The sequence below is a fragment of the Haematobia irritans genome, chromosome 5 (assembly GCF_050003625.1).
Source record: "Haematobia irritans isolate KBUSLIRL chromosome 5, ASM5000362v1, whole genome shotgun sequence".
In the NCBI taxonomy this organism is placed as follows: Eukaryota; Metazoa; Arthropoda; class Insecta; order Diptera; family Muscidae; genus Haematobia; species Haematobia irritans.
Genome location: NC_134401.1, coordinates 172,884,773 through 172,905,344, shown reverse-complemented (window position 1 = coordinate 172,905,344; position 20,572 = coordinate 172,884,773). Strand labels below are relative to the sequence as shown.

The window sequence follows — 20,572 nt, the reverse complement described above, 5'->3', positions numbered from 1 at the left end:
CCATGGCTCATCTATGTATTATAAGTTCTATGGTTCCGAAGATTAAAGATTAATAAGAGAAAATAACGTTTTTGTTCTCTTTCGTTTTAACAATTTTAACAAAAATTTAAACATTTATGATGCAACAAACAATTAACTAAATTAAAAACTTACAAGTTCAAAAAATGTAATTTTAAGATCATTCGCTCTTCATGAACAACATAAAAGCGTAAAATTTGTTATAAATATACGTATAAAAACAAATATATTTAAAATTTGTCCATTGGTATCGATAGCTTGGTGAGTAATCGATATTGTATATATGGCATTCGATATCGATATTTTTGCAACTCTATTGCAGAGATACACATTAAATAGATTTGTGCTGGCTACAAAACAACGTGTTATTTTGTATATTTATATTGCGTCTGTTGTTTCCAATGTAAGAATACATAGATTAATATTATAACATTTAAGTGCTTTTTAAATATTCTACAAAATAATATCTATAGTGTATAGTAAAACGCAGACGTGCAAAAATTCTTTTTGACTTGGAGTGAAAAAATATGCGAAAATATACATATATAGCAATGGTGTAGTAGAGGGAAAGAGATGCCGAAAGGAAAACTTGTATAAGCTACATTCCATATGATAGATAAGGATAGGCATATGAGTATTCTGCCATTTATATTGTTCTATTTCTTCGCTTTTGGTTATCAGTTAGACACAATGACATATGCGGCGCTTTGCGATAGCATAAACATTTATAGGGAGCAAATAATTTAAACGATTTGCTTTGTATTTTATAAAGAATGGTTTCAAATTTATTCTATATGGACTATTTATTTATATTTACAACATATATTTGTATTGTAGATGTACAATTGGGTTTCTCGAAATAGTTTCTTTGAATAATGGATTTTTTTCGCCATACCGTCGTTTCATTGTGTTCGCAAGTAATGGTGTTCAATAATTCGTGTGGAAGTGAAAACCAGTTGAAATAAAAATTGTTAAAGAGTAGTTTTACCCCAATTGCCAAATAAATTTCAATACATTTTTCTACCATTGACAAAAAAAAAAAACTATCAGTGAATGAAACTTCTGAGATTTTCTCGTGCCTCGCCTATGCTATTGTTTTTCTCTAACCACCCATTTCTGCAGATTGAATGTTGATTTGGAATTGAGTTTGTGTATGTGTGTGAACTTGGTTGCAAATAATGTTGATTATATGAATATATTAATATCTGTTATGTATTTTTGCTTAGGACTCGAACACGTTGTTTGTCGCCAGGACTCCCGGATTGTTTATGAAGCGCTGCTTTTCAATTTATTGAAGAAAACCTGCAACCATAAGCAGCGAGCAGCGTTTGAGCTGAGATAAGTTGACCCGATTTCTACGTTTTTGTTTTTGTATTCTATCGCCGCCTCGAAGTAAACACATATAGAAAATGAACAACAAGGCTGACGTCAACAGACGGGTTTTGACTATCCAAGCCAAAAAGAAGAGGCACAAGCCAAATAAGAAACGTGGAAAAGCGAATGGCAATTCTGGTTGTGGCCAACAACAGCATATGTCTCAAAATGAAATAAACGATGCAAACCCAACACCATCTGATGTTATTAACAATCATCTCCAGGATGACACAAATGATTTAAAGTCGCCCAGTGCAATGCCAGATGTTTGCGGCATATCACCAAAAATATCAAAATCATTTTGTGCTGCACCCTCGTCAAGTGGTTCAAACTCTTTGGCCGGTAATACGCCCATAACAGGATCGTCCAATACCTTAGATGAATCTACAACATACATTGTTGGCACAAGTACATCGGCAAACAAATCTTCGGCCTTTATTCATCCAACAGAAGTTCCCAATGACGAATATTTGCCTCAAGAAAATTACTTGGAGAATTCGAATGATTATTTGATGTACTGTCAGGTTGAACAATATTTTAATGATCCCATTTATCAAGCTCACTACATGAAGGAACAACAACGGCTACGGCAGGAACGGGAACAACAGCAAGAAGCGCAGCAGCAGCAACAACAACAAATTTATCAATATCCACCACGTAGTTCTTCCAATGATTCTGAAGAATCAGAATTGAATAGTGAAAATGAGGAACAAGAATTAAAAGAAGATTATTGCAAGGGAGGCTATCATCCAGTAAATATAGGAGATTTATTCCAAGGTACGTATAAACAATATATGCTTGTTAAGAAACCTCATTCTTGGCCATATTTGTTTCCAAACTGTCGACATTGTTAACTATGATTTCGATATAAATATTAGATTGTGTGTACATTACACTCTTATCTATGATAGGATTAGTCCAAAGCGAATGTCTCAGTCAGAAAACAAAGAGTCAAAAATGAATAAAAAATACCTCCTTAAGAAAAATATTTTAAGAAAAGTAAATATGATTTTTTTTTAATATCGAAATAATTTGAAATTGTAAAACTATCCTAAAAGTAACATTGCTAATTTCTTATTTCAAAAAAAAATCACTACTTTATAAATGATGTGATGTGTTTTAGTATTTCGTTTTTCAATATAGTTTTTTTGATCGTCTATAGAACTTTTCAAAAGTGTTCTGTAGTTCTATTTGCATTTTATACAATAATGCAAAACAAGATTAAATATATTCACCCATATTGGTTAACAAATAAATGACACACACACATCATTTGCTTGATTCTGCATATCGTTAATTATTTACAAATTTCCGAATATGAATGAGAAATTTCATGTGCTTACTATTTTTCGTAGACAATATGAATCACTACTACTACATGGAGGAATGACAAAAAAACAAAAACAAACCACAATGTCGATCAATCAAACGATTTAGTTAGTTAATTGTTTTCTTTTTTTTTCCGTATGTATGGATCTTCTGTTTTATTATTCTGGTTGTGGGTTTGTCATCATCAAATGACTATTTTAATGTTACAAGGGATGTATCATTGTAAATTTTTGCATTTATGCACTGATTTTGTTGTTTTTCGTTTTTTTTTTTGTTTACATTATCAACCACACAAACACATTTTCTTTCAGCAGTGTCCCAAACCAGTTGCGTAACTACATGGGGTTTCCTATAGTGGGCCATCTGCGCTACTTAATTTTTGCTAATTAAATGTTTAAGAAACTTCTAGTTTATAGGGCCATAAGCCCTATAACTCACTCATATGCTTTGTTTTTTTTTTTATAAATACATATGTGAGAGACCGTTTACAAGTGTGTCACAGAATATTTGTCTATGTACGCCAACCTCATGTATGGGGATCTTCTGTATGTGTCATAATGTGAGAGGACATGTTTTTAAATAGAATAAAAACGATGTCTCCCAAAAATGCGGAATGAGCACCTGTTTATCTTGTCCTGTTTCTTCTCTTTTAGGCTTATTATTTTAGTTGCATTGATAACGTAAACTTATTTGCCGTAGATTACTAGGGTGTTTATATGATTAAAGAAGATATGAATCTTACTTACATGGAAGATTTGTAATATTTTTTTCGAAACTATTTCACAAATTTGTGAATGATGAAAATGTTGCCATATAAAAAAACAACAGAAAGAGATACCGTTTGGGAGAAAACTAAGTTATAGTATATCTACAGTGCGAATACTTATCAGGCAATTTATTTACAAATACATTTAATTTGTTTTTAACAAAAAATTAGATTATTGTAGATATTTCGAGAATAATTCGAAATTGAGACTTACAGTGAGCAAAAAAAGTTGCACACTAATATGAAACAAATTATGAAATAATATGGAAAATATGAAATAAATATATATTTATTATACCTTAAAGTTTGAGATACGAGATTTAATTTAAGGTAAAAAAATATTCACTTTATATTTTCCACATCGTTTCACAATTTATTTCATATTGGTGTTCAACGTTTTTTTGCTCACTGTATGTTCAAAGATATATTTGATTTTATTAGGCAGGTTATATCAGATTAGTCATTGCATTAAATCATAAAACTAATTTAAAAAATATAACGGTCTATAATAGGCTTTAAATTGCTTAAATAAATAGAAATAAATAAATAAATTGCTGTTTAAATTTGTCTCTAAGTCTGTTTTGATTTTGTATCGTGTCTAATATTGTGTAGGTTTTGTTTAAAAATATTTTTTAGATTTAGACATCTATAGATATATCTAAACTACTATTGAAGAAATTATCTTTGGAATTTTAAAACGACAGATTATTATTAAAAAATTATTTAACTTAATCCTCAATAATTAAACTCAAATGATCTCGCTTCATTTTTGAATAATTATATTGTCAAAACGGTTATGTATAAAAATTAAAGTTTATGAAATACGTCGCAGGGGGTCTCGTTGCATTATGTGTTTGGGCGCTATGTCCTTGTTTTATTCATAAACCCAGGACGATTTCAGCGGTACTTTTAATTTTTAGCTACAGTTTTTACGATTTTAGTTTTATTTTCCAAATTAAAGTTTTCTCTTTAGAGCAAAATTTTCAAAAACCAAGTTCAACATAATGTGAATACAATTGAATACAACAATTCATTCAATTTCCAACACCCGATTTAATGGAATTTTATACTCATACTATCTCTATAAATGTAAATGTATACATCCATTCATGTGAAATAGTTGAAAAGAATGCAACGACCATAACGATGGTCAATTGGATGGGATATGATTAAAAAAAAAAAAACATCATCATGCAATAAATTGACAATACACGGTTAGCATGTAAAGTAGCTCTTACATGGATATCCAACAAAATAGTGACACTGTAATATTCAGACCAAACAGACAAGCAAATGAGAACCTTTTTAAAATGGATCTGTTTGATGATAGTATCAATATAACCGACTTCATCTATTTATTAGGTTATACATATAGTGATTATGTCATATAATCGATTTATTTAATGTGCGTATTAATGAAGGTATTAATGAATCACTTTGATTTATAGGTCGCTATCATGTCGTCCGAAAGCTAGGTTGGGGCCATTTCTCTACTGTGTGGCTATGCTGGGATTTGCAAGAGAAACGTTATGTGGCCATTAAAATTGTAAAATCAGCTCAACATTTTGCCGAAACCGCACGAGATGAAATTAAAATACTCAAATCCGTACGTGATTCAGATCCCAACAATCCAAGGCGGCAGAAAACCGTCCAATTGTTGGATGACTTTAAGATAACGGGTGTAAACGGAACACACATTTGCATGGTGTTCGAAGTTCTTGGAGACAATCTTTTAAAACTTATACGTAAATCCAATTATCGTGGCATACCCATTGAAAATGTAAAAACCATAACACGACAAGTGCTCGAAGGTCTAGATTATTTACACACTTGCTGCAAAATTATACACACCGATATAAAACCGGAGAATGTGCTTTTGTGCGTAAATGAAAACTACGTAAGGAAATTGGCTAACGAAGCCACCGAATTGTACGTTATGAATTTTAAGATGTATCCATCGTTTGTTAGTCGAGCTCCTAAGGAATATCGTGAGCCTCAGATTACGGGCAAGATGAGTAAAAACAAGAAAAGGAAACTCAAAAAGAAAGCCAAAAAACGATTAGAGCTGTTCAAAAAGCAATGGGATTATTTAGAGCAAAGTGGAACCACGAATGAACAAGATCCCAATCAAATGTCGAATAATATTAAAAATGAAGTTGAAGCCGGAGTTTCTACAGCAACTGGAAAATGTTTACAGAACGGCGATGCATCTGATGTTGATAACGACGAAGAATATGACCTGCAAGATGATACTGCTGAAGAGAAGGCCGCTGACGGAGACGCGGACGATGATGACGAGCATGCCGTTGAAGATAAAGCGAACGACATTAAATCCAAGTCTAACAAATCGAATAGTGGAATGCAACAGCAACAACAAAATGATGGTGCAGAACCCAATGCTGGGGCAAACACTTCGGAAAATAAGAAGAAAAAGAAAAAGAAGAACAAGAGTAAGTACAAGATACTCCACCGAAATAAAACAAAGAACTCGTTTCATATTTTTATTACTATTTATTTATTATTTTTGTTTTTTCAGAAAAAGCTAATCAACAACAACAACAACAACAGCAGCAGCAACAAAATGATAAAGCCATTAAACCTACTGCAGCTGGAAATTCAACAACATCTTCGAGTAGTGGCAGTAACACGATTAAAGGAGAGCTGAATGATTCAACGAGCAGTTCGTCAGTTACTTTAAAGGGACAGATATCAAATGCCTCCGACTGTGGACCCAAACAAAAGAAACAGCAACAGGGACAGCAGCAACAACAACAACAAAAACCTCCAACAAAACCTAAAAACAATAATAAGGCAAATCAGAAAAACAATAAGAACGGCAATCAAACACAAACACAGCAACCACAGCAGCAACAATTGCATCTACACCAACCTACAGCTAATAACGGGCCAACAACGGAATCCGAGGCTCGCGAGTGCAAAAAAGATCCCGCCTTGGAACCTTGTGATTTTGATGTTAAGATTGCTGATTTAGGTAATGCCTGTTGGGTCGATAAACATTTCACAGAAGACATTCAAACACGGCAGTATCGTTCTTTAGAAGTAATATTAGGTGCCGGTTACGACACATCAGCTGATATATGGAGTACTGCCTGTATGGCCTTTGAATTGGCTACCGGTGATTACTTATTCGAACCTCATTCGGGTGATAACTATTCAAGGGATGAAGATCATATTGCCCATATTATTGAATTGCTCGGTCCCATACCTCCTCATATAATATTCCGAGGGGCTTACGCAAAGACTAGTTTTAATCGCAAAGGGGAATTGCGTAATATCACTGGTCTCAAACCCTGGGGTCTGGTCGATGTCCTACATGAAAAATATGAATGGTCACTGAGTGAAGCCGAAGCATTTGCCGAATTCTTGAAGCCTATGCTACAATTTGATCCTGCTAAAAGGGCTACTGCTTCTGAATGTCTAAAACACCCATGGCTAAGGAGATAAAATACACTGTCTAGTCCCTGCCACCAACTCCAGTTCCCCGATGACCACGAGCAAAACATACCGATCGTCTCCTCGTCAGCATCAACTACAACACCAATCACTAACACGCATAACACTACGACGAACTCAACATCACCGCCACAACCTTCATCTCCTCCCACATGTCAACAACAAAGACGCTTATTGCCCCGTTTATCATTGCAACCTCCCATTGATAGCGAACGTTTGCTAACGGCTACAACGATGCCGTCATCGTCGACCAACTCATATTTACGCTCTCCATCTATGCCCGCCGCCATACCATCTGAGACGAATCTATTTTCTCCATCAACCAATAACAGATCTCCTTCACAGTCGTTAATGTCATCAATTTGGCGCTTATCAACTTCGAAATCGTTATCACCACAAGCGGTTAATCCTGCAAGAACAAATGCTGCGCAAAATTTGTGCTGGCGCAAAACAACTACATGGCGTCGCATTTTTAAAAAGAAATGAAGTTTCATTATGCAAAACATGCGTCTACAAGACAGACGGTGGTGTTTTTTTTTTTATCAAATATGTTCTTAAATTCATTTAGGCATCTTTTCCTTTATTTATTTATACAAAAAGAACACGTCACATTGTGAGGTATATTCGAGTCCCCACAAACAAAAACTCAACATAAATGAGACAAAAGCTTAAGAAATTGTCATGTTTGTTTTTAGAATTAAACTAGAAATCCTTCACATGCGAAAACCTTTATTATAGAAAGACTAAAACTATCAGTTAGCAAATAATAATGAATAAAACAAAATGCATCATCGTAATATGACACCAAGATTTTCTATTACATTTGTTTTCCGCATAGTGTTGTGTTTCTTTTATTCCTAATTTTTGGTTTATATGTTGAAATTATTTGAATCATGGCACTTGTATATTTTTTAAATAATTTTGCACTTGTATATTCTTTTAAAATAGCAACAAAAAACACATCCGCGCTTTAAACTGTAAAACACATTTAAATGACTTTGTTTTAATGATATACAACATAATACATAATAAATTAACTTATTTTCCTCATACCATTTTTCTTTTATTTATTATTTTCACCCATATGATTCGATTCTTTGTATGATGTACATTATTATCATAGTAATAACACCTCCCCATTTAATAAAAAGCAAAGCAACAATAATAAACTCTCTAGGAGATACTACTATACTTAGGTATGTGTGGTGTTGAAATATATGTTAAAAGAGATGTGGACCTTTTTAATTTATCGTTTTCCTAATTGATACTTGATCCAAATCAAACATTTTTATGAAAACAAACTTTCTTTAGCTTAAAAACATGATGAAATATGAATTTTAAGACCGCATGATAGCAATAATTACGTATAAACGATGTAGCGAATAAACATTTTTAAATATTGCAATGAAGATACATAAGTAGAACACACATAACTCGAAAAGAAAGCAAACTAATTTGCTAATTTCTAAAATAAAAAGAAGCAAATGCATTGGTCCTAGTACTATCACGTATCTAAATGATATGAAATAAATGTAACCTGTTCAAATAAACTTGTTGTTGCACACTTCTGTTAATAATACTATCGATCGTAAAGAAAAATTTGGGTTTTGAAATTCGAAATTTTTGTTTTGGGGGTTTCAAGAAGAAAACAGACGGGGTCGACGTTTTTAATTTTTTAAATCGAGTTGACACCCATTTTTTTTACATCTCCACAAACATGTTCAGTCGGGCTCTCCACCCTGTTACCCTCCGTGTGCTAAGTTTGTTTTCATAGATGAGCTCCAGACTATAAGGTCAGTATGTAACATGAGGATCATATACCGATATCATTAAAGGGCAAATCGGTAAAGGATTCGAAATTTCCAGGTTCTACTGGGTTTTGCATTTTCTTTGTGTGCTTTTATCGGGAACTTTCTATGGAAACATGACCCTTCACAATGGGGAATTCCACCTTGTGAAGAGAAAAACCAGTCGGACAATAATCCGATCAAATTTGAGACATATATATTCCTTTTCCTAAATACATCCTACTACACAAACAAACAAAACCACGTTGCCTTAATTGATTTTTAATTTTTTACTATACCATTTTTCTATAAAAAGTTCTGTTTTTCATTGTTCGAAAATATAGTTTTTTGCCTTTTGTGTTCATTTTGGCATTGCAATGTTTAACTTCCTGGGAAATTTTATTATTAAAATTATAAAATTTATGAAAAAATGGAATCGATATCGGATAAATATCTATAATGCCAGACACAAGAGTTAATAATGCACAGGTCCACTCATCTTTAATACATAGCAAATAAATAAGAATTATTATAACTAAGAAAAAAGCAGCACTCCATAAAGTGTAATTTGAAATAAAAAAATATAAAGCACGTTTAGAGCTACATACATTCCCATAACTATCAATGCGTGTAGCCGTAACGAGAAATTATAAGCTATAAATAAATTATTAAAGCAAATTAGTATTATTTTAAAGGTACATACTCCGTGAAATACATACATATATGAATTAAATGAATACAGACTATTTGATTAATTATAGCAGTTTCTTTTATTCCATGGTAAAAAATTACAGACAAGGTATGATGCATTTAATTTACAAGCAAATCGACACGAGTTACATTAAACATAAAAGTTTATAAAAAAAAAATGAAAACTTGTCGACTTTTGGCATACTCAACTTGCGAGGCCATACAACTTAATTGTATACAGAAAAAAATATCACCAAAATATTTCCAATTAAAAAGTTAATTAAAGTTGAAAAATTTTTTAATTAATAAATTAATTGATACAATTAACTTTTTAATCACGATAGAAACATTAAGTTAATTAAGTCAATGATTGAAAATTTTAAAAATTTTAATTACAAAATTAATTGATACAATTAACTTTTTAATCAAATTCGGAAGACTAATTCAGTTAAAAAAGTGCTGATATTTTTTTAATTAAAAATGTATTTCAAACAATCATTTGTTAATCCAAATAAAAACTCTAAGCCAATTCAGAAAGTAATTAAAAATAGTTACCTTTTTTTAAAATAAATTAATTGAGTTTTGCAATCAACATCAATTAAATTTTTAATTGAATCAATTAAAAAATTAATTGAAATTTGCTAAAAAATCAATTAATTTTTTAATCAAGAATTTTTTCTATGCCCAATTAAAGCTGTGATTGATACTATCATTTTCGTGATTGAAGACATTTCAATTAAAAAATTAATTGGATCAATTAATTTGGTGATTGAATCAGAAAAAAAATTTTGTGTGTAGGAATACAATCATATATGTATATATGGTATGAGCTTGTGCTCTCCAAGACCACGCTTATATTCAACATATGGGTAGCATGGAATATTAACAAATACCACAATACTTAAAGCACATTAGTTCGATATAAATTTCTAGGCAAAAATATTGAAATGCTTGTGAAGTTGTTAGTTTTATGATGCATTTATTAAATGTAGTTCTTTTTTTATTTTTTGGTTTTTAAAACGATTTTTTTATCTTTTTACATTTTTTCAATTGAATTATAATGGAAAAAACTACTTTACCACAAGTTGTTAAAAAATTTGAGTGCATTTTAAAGAGAAAATGTTAAGTATAAAATTTGTCGGAAAAGCCTATCCCTGAAATCAGCATTTTTGGTAAAAATAGTATATTTTCAAGAAAAAATATTAAGTAAAAAAAATTTTCGGAAGAGCCCAGTTGTCGAAATATCGACCTCTGAAATTTAGTATTTTATTTTTTTGTTAAGTATGCCTACATTTTTATGTTCAGTATGCCCACATTTTTAAATGGAGTAAATTTTTTTATGAAAAGCCTAGTTTTCGAGATATCGACCTCTGATTTTTTGGATACTATGCCTAAATTTTTTACACATTTTGAGTATTATGAATGTATGCTGGTGTACAAAAAAAAATGTTAAGAAAAAATTGCTACATTGGGCTTAGTTTTATATTAACATTTTTTTTTTTAATTTTCCATTTCCTTTTTGCAAATGGAAGTGAGTGGAGTGTTGGCTTTCTTTGAAATTGCTACTTTGGGCATAGTTTTAAATCAACATTTTTTTTTTTTTAATTTTCCATTTCCTTTTTGCAAATGGAAGTGAGTGGAATGTTGGCTTTCTTTGAAGAAAATAGCGCGATTGGAAAAAATTACATTTTCTTCTTTTGCAAGTGGAAACTTGGTATTTAAAAAAAAACGTCTTATACGAAAAATTTCCATTTTCTTTTTTAGAAGTTGGAGTGAACAGTCGGATACTTTTGAAGGAAAGCTCCGCAAAATATTTTTCAACAAAATCTTACGATCTCTCTTCGACGTATTCGAAATTAGCTTTAATATGAGTACCATGAAGTGCCCTGGACCTCTCAGCGTCCATTGTTATGAAGTATTTTATATTAATATACACTTTAAAATTTATAAAGCAAAACCGTAGTGGCAATTATACGATAAAAGTTTTTTTTTCTGGCCGTTCTTATTAAAAAAGAAATGGTCACTATTATTAGAAGATCCGTTTTGAAGCAGTTTAATTGGCTTCTTGTGAGTTATTTGAAGAATTAAAAAACAATGAGGGATAAAAACATTGAATATTTGTTGAAATTCAATGTGTAATAAATTTGTTTTTGTTATTTTTAACAACATACTGCATCGCTCAAGGATACGACAAATGGCTGCAGGCGCTCGATCATCAGCGAGCTATTGTGGCCCAGCAAAAAAAATTGGAAGTTCTTCTAAAGGCACAACTTTAAAAGCACTTCCAAAAGATGCACTCCCAATGATTTTTTTATTTTAACTACCCAGGAAGTTCTCTTAATTCAATTTTTTATAACTTGGTTTTTTCATACTTTTAATGGGTAATTTTAACTTTTTTGTTTCAAATGGGTTAAAAACAGAGTAAGAATTCATAAAATGGTATAAATCATTTACATCCAATGCTAAATCCAATCTGAACAAATTGTGATTTTTTGAGAATATTTGAAGTCAAACGTTTCCGTTAAAAACTATAAAAAATTATAAAAATTATTTATTTGACAAAATATCACAGAATTTGTTTATTTACATCCAAAACATTGAATTCGGATCACATCTAAAGAAGTGATGCAAATTCAGTGAAATGGTTGTTGAAAGGGAGGACTTCCGTCCTATGACAAGCCCATGTTAAATTCATCGCTTCTGCGTCAATTTTGAACCACTTCCGGATCCAAAAAGAATATTTTCATTACTTTTTTGGAGACGCTTTTTTTGCTGGGGGATTTTGTAGCAATAATAATGGTATCCACAGTTTAAATCACACACTTCTTTCTGCTTAAAATTCATAATTTACTATTGTGATTCAAGTAAACGTCTCTTTATGTCAAATACGATCCGTTTCCACTAATCGATGTAAAAATGCTTGCAGGTAAAAATGTTTGTCATTGTGTTGACTGTGTGTGTGCAATTTTTTGTTTTGATCAACGGCGAATTATATTAATCAACTTTAACGGGAACATCCAATTGCATTTAGATAATATTAACAATTGGTGAGAAAGGACAATTGTACATATTTCAGCAGTATAATAATAGGTCTGCTTGTGCTTTATGCTGGGGAATAAAACATATCTGAGTTTCTTCCAATAAGAAGAGAAGAAGACGAACAAAGAAAAGTGAAACAGCCAAAAATATCAAGAAAAAGACACTCGAGAAAAGTACTACAAACCAAAAAACCTAACACCACATCTCTTAACCCAAGAGGCAAGAGTTAGTTAATTTGAGTTTTGTTATCATTTCTAATCTCATACGGATGGTGACAAGAAGAAGAAGAAGCCTTTAATTATTGCATTTTCTTTGTTTACACAGAATCGGGAAATAGGGATTGATTTTGCTGTTGGGGCATAAAATATCCATTCTACATTGTATATCCAGAACAGTAAAAGTGCATACACCCACAAGCGGAGATATAAGTTAAGAACAATATGTCAGAACAAGAACAAAATAAGAAATTGGGCGAGTTAACAGCGGAAGAGGTGAATAATCGCATTACTTCTCTCGATAAATTATATAAAATGCCTTTTGATTTGTGTTTCTTTTTTTGCAATGTAATATTCTTATGTACCCTATAGATGAGAGCAAGAAGACTACGCACTTTGGCCAAATCAACAAACAATGCCACATCTGCTGCGGAAAACAGCAATACCGTTGCCGCTTCCGCTCTGCCTCTTCCCTCAACGAACAAAAACACAGAAGGTAAGAAAAACAATTATGGGAGAATCAATGGTCCATAGATTGATTAATTAATACATATATGTATATTCACATCTATAGCAGTTTACAAAGCAACAAATGTATCCAATTCTTCCCGCTTGGTAAAGGCTGCAATTCAATCTTCTCCTGCTGTTAGTGATAATCAGGACAGCATTATATTGCCCTTAGATCAAGACGTAGATGTAGAAATGAAATCAGTAAATACTACTCCAACAAAGTCGCAACCATTGACGCTTCCCCCTAAAATGGTCGCAGATTCATCAAATATAATGCAAACTGACGATGACAACACATCTGGAGCATTAAATAGGTCCAAATGCAAACTAAATCTGAAATCTAAAGATAGTGGCATTGAAAACATGGAAACTTCAGAACTAGTATCACCGGCAACTACACCTCAAAAAGATGTGGGACAGAAAAACCCCTTAGATCAAATTTCAAAGCAAGCAAAATCTGTAGATGAACGTCTAGAACTGATACTCTCAAAGATTTTGAGTGCTTCTTGGAATGAATACTGCACGGGTTCGATGATTTGCCCACAAACTGCCAGCTTTCTAGAGAAACATCCAAGTCAACGTTTCAATTTTAAGAATCTAATATCAAATGTGTTAATGGAGTGTGTTCTAAGGCTATACAATGACGAGGAGTCGTTTGGGGAAGCCACTGGTGGAGTTGATGTTAGCAAAGACGAAGACATGAAAGCCGAAGGTGTAGCTAAGGGCAGCTCTGAGACAAACTCAAAATCCGATAGCACTCCGACATATTCTACACCAAAGAAGATTAAGAGCGATGATTCGGAAGTTCAAGAAATATTGGCAAATGCTATTGATGATCAACCATCGACATCAAGGGGCTTGCAAAGTGGTAAGTTGTTACGTAGTATTTTTGTTCAAATAAGTCCATAATGATTTTTATCTTCAGGCATTGTCAGTTCGGAATTCATAGGCTCTTGTCCGACTCCGTCTTCCAACATTTTTACACCAATGGTGTTGGCTAAGCACAATGTTTTATTACATTTAATTAAATGCCACAAAAATTATCGTTATATCAGTGAAAAATGCAATGCCAATTTAGCCCAGGAACAGCCTTCGGATGGGGAAAAGATTCAAGCCACTTTGAAAATTGTATTGAAGCAAATTTTTCGTACAACTGTTCTAGTGCTTACGGACCGCATTTATGAGAATCTCAATTTTGCCTTGGATCAATCGGCCCTCTTGGAATTGTATTACCAAGAACGTGTGCCTGAAGAATTTCTGTATGAGCTGGTGTCAGAATGCTTCGAACGAAAGCACGACTTTGAATTTATATTTAGTCAAATTCTACGAGGATTATTTATGGGTATGCAGAGGAACATATGCTCGCCTACCATTATAACACATCACATGGATTTGCTGTCCAAATTAATGTCCATTAAAGTGGGCAATATAAGACCTTTGTGCGATTTATTGGCAAACCAAATGAATTTCTTGCCTCCGCTTTGTACACAAATTCCTGGAAGAGAAATTGTGAAATGTAGCTATTTGGGTCCATTTTTATCGGTATCATTTTTCGCCGAAGAAAATGTACGTTTTGCAGAAGCTCATGGTAAGGGCGATGCTTTGGCCGCCAGTTCGGGAAAATTTCGATGGGTAAGTCAAATGGAAATCTATGATAAAACTTGAAAATATTCTATTGAATGGGTCCATATGCACTCAATAATTTTTAAGAACTTTTTTTAAACTTTCGGATCAAAATAGACTATTAAAACGCTTATAAGTGGAACTAATACACTATTGTGAAGAATGCATTATTTTTTTACCACGTATCAGTCTTACAATATACTCGATTCACTTTAAAAAAAAATTATTTATTCAATAACGCAAATAGGCGCCCACAAAAGATCTTTGCTACCGTCGATAAAACAACTCATCCATCTTTGTTTTTGTTTACAAAGACTGTTTGTCGATGCTCGGCATCCATTCTGTTGTGTGCAAAATATATGTGGTATTCTATTGTCGTAGCAATGGAAACAAAGTAAATAAATCAAATCAAATCACGGCATATTAACAATAAATATTTTGCGGGGTAATGACTTGGCAGTGCCTAGGAATGATATTTGTTGTCACTAGTATTTATCAATTCAGTAAAGTATTTTCAATAGAATAACGATATAATGGATGGTCTTATGAAGACCTTTGGTGCAAAGTTTGGTTGCCTGAAAGTAATAATATGAGTCGATAAATTTTGTTATAATACTAAACTTGTTTAAATAGCCAAAAGTACATATGTGCAGTCCTTTTGGCTATTTAATAAAGTTAACCAAAATATATAGGATTCTCGCAAAAATAAATACAAAGAGGAACATCTATTTTTAAAAAATTAAAAAAAAGTCGGAACTTCGGTTTTCTAATACTTAACAGTGTGAACTATAAAAATAAAATTGAATCTTGAATTAATGTGGAAATTATGAATTGGTTTTTTCTGATTAAACTCTTAGGGACTGGGATTTCTAGGTCGTTATATTTAATATAACGTTATAAATGTAGGAAAACCATTGTGCCGGTATACATTATAAACGTGTTCGACTGTATAATGAATAAACATTCACTCTAGTAGATATTACGCAAATTTCATCAACATAGTTTGTTTCTATATAATGATGCGCTGTTATTAAATATATGTTTCTTCTTTTTTTTTTTGATAAAATAGCAATTGTTTACAATGCGTCAACTTATGCACTCGGTATTCCATTCCTTACTTGTAAATGTCAATACACGCCCAAAAACCCTTGAATACATTTCTCAAATACTACGCCACAATGAAAGACGTGTCCAGTTTGCCAGCGATGAAAAGTTATTGGCACGTGATGGTTTTGCCATCAATCTAATGTGTGTTTTGCAGCAATTGTCTGTTAAAATAAAACTAGATCGTATCGATTCTTTATATCCATTTTACAAGAACTCCCTCATTTATATAGAACAAGATACAAAACTGCGCTTCACCGAAGAGGAGTATAAACAGTTCCTGGAACAGAATATTATTGTTAATGCTGAAACACAAGCAAATTTCCAAACACAATGTTGGTTTTTGACATTACAAGCTCATCATTTAGGTTTTATGCCGGCCATACAGAGATATCGGCAAAAATCACGAGCCATTAAGGAATTACAGAAATTAATTGATGAAATTGATCGCACATCTTCCCATTGGGAGGCGACACCCTTTGCATCGCGAAACAAACAATTTAGAGATCGTTGGCAGAAGCAATTGAAAAAACTAACCAGATCAAAACTATGCAGCGAAGTTTGTCTATTGGATCCTAAACTATTAAATGCGTGTCTATTTTTCTACTCCACTGTGTGCGAGTATCTATTATACCAAATGGAGGGTCGTCCCATTGAGGGGCCATTCATGTCGAAAATTCCTCCCCAACAATTAAAACCGACTGATGCATTTTCAGCACTGCCTGAATGGTATATCGATGATATAGCCGAATTCATTTTGTTTGCCATGCAACATTCTCAAAATGATATACGTAATGCTATAGATCACTCGATCGTCACATGGTTGCTGACAAGCGTTTGTGCACCTCACATGATCAAAAATCCTTATGTCACTGCCAAATTGGTCGAAGTGCTATTTGTTTTCTCCTTGGGTCCGGCAAATATTTTAAACATTTCGGTAAGTACTGAGCTTCTGTTGTGATTTATTTCCCATCATAATATTCTTCCTTTCTATATTCAGATATGGAACCACGAATTAGCTCAAACTGTTTTATGTAGTTCATTGATGAAATTCTACGTTGATATCGAAACAACTGGTCAAAGTACAGAATTCTATGATAAGTTTACTATAAGGTATACGGATTTGCGAGTGCTACGTGCGTCCACTGTTGTACTAAAACGTGTTCCTATGTTTCAGATATCATATAAGCCACTTGTTCAAGTCTATGTGGGAGAGTCCTGTTCATCGCCAAGTAATGATAAATGAATCCAACAATGGCAAACAGTTTGTAAAGTTCGTCAATATGCTTATGAATGATACAACATTCCTTCTGGATGAGTGTTTGGAAAATCTTAAACGCATTCATCAGACACAGGTATTGGAAGGCCATAGTACACGATAGTATGAAAAACGATTACTTTGATATTATCTCCATTTTTAGATGATGATGGCCAACGATTCAGCTTGGTCAGAACTTGGTTCAGAACAGCAGCAAGCTCGTCTTTCGCAATTGGCCACAGATGAAAGACAATGTCGTTCTTATTTGACATTAGCAAGAGAGACTGTTGAAATGTTCCATTATTTAACGGTAAGCACATCGATATTTAGAAAAGAAAATAATAATAATAAATAATTTACACACATTTCAGGATGACATAAAGGAGCCTTTCATGCGTGACGAGTTGGTCGACCGTCTAAGTTCAATGTTGAATTTCAATCTTCATCAATTGTGTGGTCCGAAATGCAATGATTTGAAGGTTCGCAATCCTACGAAATATGGATGGGAACCACGTCGTTTGTTAGGCCAAATTTTTGATATATATTTGCATCTTGACTGTGATAGATTCGCCCAAGCTTTAGCAGCTGACGAACGATCTTTCCAAAAACATTTATTTGATGATGCTGCCAATCGCATTGAACGTTTGAGTATACGCTCAGCTATTGAGGTTGAAAAATTCAGGTCATTGATAACTAAGGCTCATGACATCTATGGTAATTGTCGGTAATCTTGTTGGTATGAATTTCTTAATAACATTTTTTACGTTTGCAGTGGCCAATCAGCAATCTGAAGATGAGTGCGCAGACGCTCCCGATGAATTCAAAGATCCTCTAATGGATACCCTCATGTCTGATCCCGTAGTTCTGCCATCCGGAACCATAATGGATCGTGCAATAATAACGCGCCATTTGTTGAACAGCAACACGGATCCCTTTAATCGTCAACATTTAACAGAGGACATGCTCGTTCCAAATATCGAATTAAAAGAACGCATCGATGCCTGGCGCAAAGAACAACGTTACAAAAGACAACAACAGGGGAATCTAGAATTAAACGACAAAACCTCATAAAAATTGAGCGTTCGCAATCCCATTTGTGCGTTGCCTGTCCTTATGTCGTCAAGAGAATTAAAAATCTTGCTGACTTCAACAGAATTCAAACAATTTTTATACATAAACATTTAGATTATAATCCAATGTAGTTGTACTTCTTAAACGTAAAATAATATCCATTAAGATGTCATAAATGACGCCCTCCTTTAAGTTTTCCTTCATTGTAATATGTATTAGTAGCGAATGAAGATAATAACGATGATCGCTGGGCTGCGTGACGCGGAGTTGCTATACGATTTATGTCTATGTATACATGCTCGGACACAAATAATTTCCAAATTCATTTTATTTATACCGCTACCCATTCATGCCAAACTATCGTTATCTGTTCTTTTTAAATTTAAATATACATATTCTGATGCAAGCAATACTCCTTAAAAACGAATGAAATAAGAAGAATAAATTCAATAATAGTATATACCATAAAAATAGTTATAAAGAGTCGGTAAAGAAAAGCAATATGGTTTAGTAAGTTAATTCATTATCCGATCAGCGATTCTTACAAAAGAAATTAACTATTTCTCAAAAGGATTTCTAATATGTTGTGTCGAAAATAAGTGGAATAGTATTACAATGTATAGGTATAAGTTTCGAGATTAAAATTAAATTGGAACAATCTTCGAAAAGTTATTCCCATGGAATTATGTGCGCAGACGCTCCCGATGAATTCAAAGATCCTCTAATGGATACCCTCATGTCTGATCCCGTAGTTCTGCCATCCGGAACCATAATGGATCGTGCAATAATAACACGCCATTTGTTGAACAGCAACACACATATTTCAGTGATCATATATGAATTATTGGTTAGATGCACAACAAAGTTAGTATTTCGTTCTTTTTATTATGATATTGGGTGCGTTACACTGATTATTCTTAGGCGATTGCACCTACACGGTGAAGCTATTATCAACTGATTTCTGATTTCTTCGACTTGATTCGTGCAATAAATATTGGTTTATATTGAGATGGGTATAATTCAATCTATCATCTAATTGACCCTAACTTAAGTATTGATGTGATGAAGTCCAGAATTTTAGCATATTTGGATAACTAATGCATTTATAGTTGAATATGCTAGTATTTAGTCTTGTAATGTAATATATCCGGCTGAAGAGTCCTTCTCTGTAGCTGGTTACATCCCTCTGCCTCCACACCGCCATGGTCCGAATCATGGTGTGTACGCTGTCCATACGTTATGGGGACGAGTCTCTCACGGTCGGAAGGGGCGGGAAAGTGGGCGGTGGGACCGTTCGAAAGAAAAAAATGCAAGTTTTGATCCAATTGTCTTTAAAATTATTCCATAACTGAACCAGTACTGTCATTGACCTTCGTTAGCTATTTGTAAGTGTGATGGGCTTCGATGGCAATCAATGGTGCCGAACTCAATTCCAAACACGGAAGAAATGCTTCAAACGGTTTATGTTCACCGTTTAGTGGTTATACGGGTATGTTCTTGATTCCCCTTCAAATAGGGTTCACCTTCCACTTTGATTTCGTCCAAAATATTTTGATTATTCTTGGTTTCACGTGAAATAGGATTTCTCGAAATCACTTGCCGAAAAAGAATGTCTACAAGTCATATAATTCATAGAGAAAAATGTAAACATATACGGGTATGTTCTGGATTTTCATTCAAATATATTTCCCCTTTCAATTTAATTTTCCTCAAAAAAAATGTTGGTTCTGGATTTCCCGTGAAACAAGATTTTTTGAAATCGCTTGCTGAAAAATAAAAATCTGCAAATTATATGATTTGCAGAGGAAAATGTAAACATCACATTTATGGCACAATTTTTTTATTTTCAAATTTGGGGCAAAATGTTAAGGAAATGCGAAGAAACTCATGTTCTGAAATCTAAAGAAGAACTACTGAATAGTGAAATATTTATTAAAAATCATCAAATCGTTTTTATTTATTTATTTAACTCATTTTACAACCAAGCCGAAATGGCCATATACGGTCAATTTTCTTTTGCTTTCTATTGTATGAGTTCAGAGCCTAGCTCCAAATTTAAGGAACTTGGACTGCAAGCAAAACATTTAATGCCTTTAGAAAAAATATTGATATTCGCACTAAAATCGATTGCAAATATAATTCATGAATTTTTATTGTCTTAAAAATTTAAATTTGCGGATTATTTTGCATTTCATACTTCTAATAAAAAAAATTTTTGTGAAGCATACAAAACACACTTGGCGAGAAGTTTTCCCATCTGCAAAATACTTTTCCCGTTTTGCAGAACAACCCCGTTGGGTATAATTCCCCACAA

The 20,572-nt window shown here is 33.0% G+C and overlaps 3 protein-coding genes across 5 annotated transcripts in view; all 3 read left to right on the top strand.

Annotated features, from left to right (window-relative positions):
• LOC142240169 (N-alpha-acetyltransferase 35, NatC auxiliary subunit homolog) overlaps positions 1–1,360 on the top strand; it is a 2,804-nt gene extending 1,444 nt beyond the window's left edge. The window contains exon 5 of the mRNA XM_075311872.1: positions 1,245–1,360. Within this exon, the coding sequence (XP_075167987.1) occupies positions 1,245–1,360 (116 nt within the window). The remainder of the gene's footprint in view (positions 1–1,244) is intronic.
• On the top strand, positions 315–8,013 carry LOC142241642 (SRSF protein kinase 3-like). Of its 3 annotated transcripts, none has more exons than XM_075313422.1 (4): positions 315–421; positions 1,245–2,169; positions 4,936–5,937; positions 6,024–8,013. In XM_075313422.1, the coding sequence occupies exons 2-4, from the start codon at positions 1,428–1,430 to the stop codon at positions 6,950–6,952; spliced, it is 2,673 nt and encodes an 890-aa protein (XP_075169537.1). In that variant the 5' UTR covers positions 315–421; positions 1,245–1,427; the 3' UTR covers positions 6,953–8,013. The 3 variants fall into 3 exon arrangements, with proteins under 3 accessions (XP_075169537.1, XP_075169538.1, XP_075169539.1); XM_075313423.1 differs by lacking the exon at positions 315–421 and adding an exon at positions 884–1,169; XM_075313424.1 differs by lacking the exon at positions 315–421 and adding an exon at positions 884–1,173.
• A 4,379-nt stretch (positions 8,014–12,392) lies between these two features.
• Positions 12,393–18,729, top strand: LOC142237886 (ubiquitin conjugation factor E4 B-like). The gene is made up of 11 exons (XM_075309341.1): positions 12,393–12,696; positions 12,802–12,968; positions 13,065–13,188; positions 13,267–14,070; positions 14,128–14,834; positions 15,895–16,866; positions 16,930–17,042; positions 17,107–17,284; positions 17,351–17,497; positions 17,559–17,901; positions 17,960–18,729. Exons 2-11 carry the CDS (start codon positions 12,918–12,920, stop codon positions 18,256–18,258), a joined length of 3,738 nt encoding a protein of 1,245 aa, XP_075165456.1. The 5' UTR covers positions 12,393–12,696; positions 12,802–12,917; the 3' UTR covers positions 18,259–18,729.
• The last annotated feature ends 1,843 nt before the right edge of the window (positions 18,730–20,572 follow it).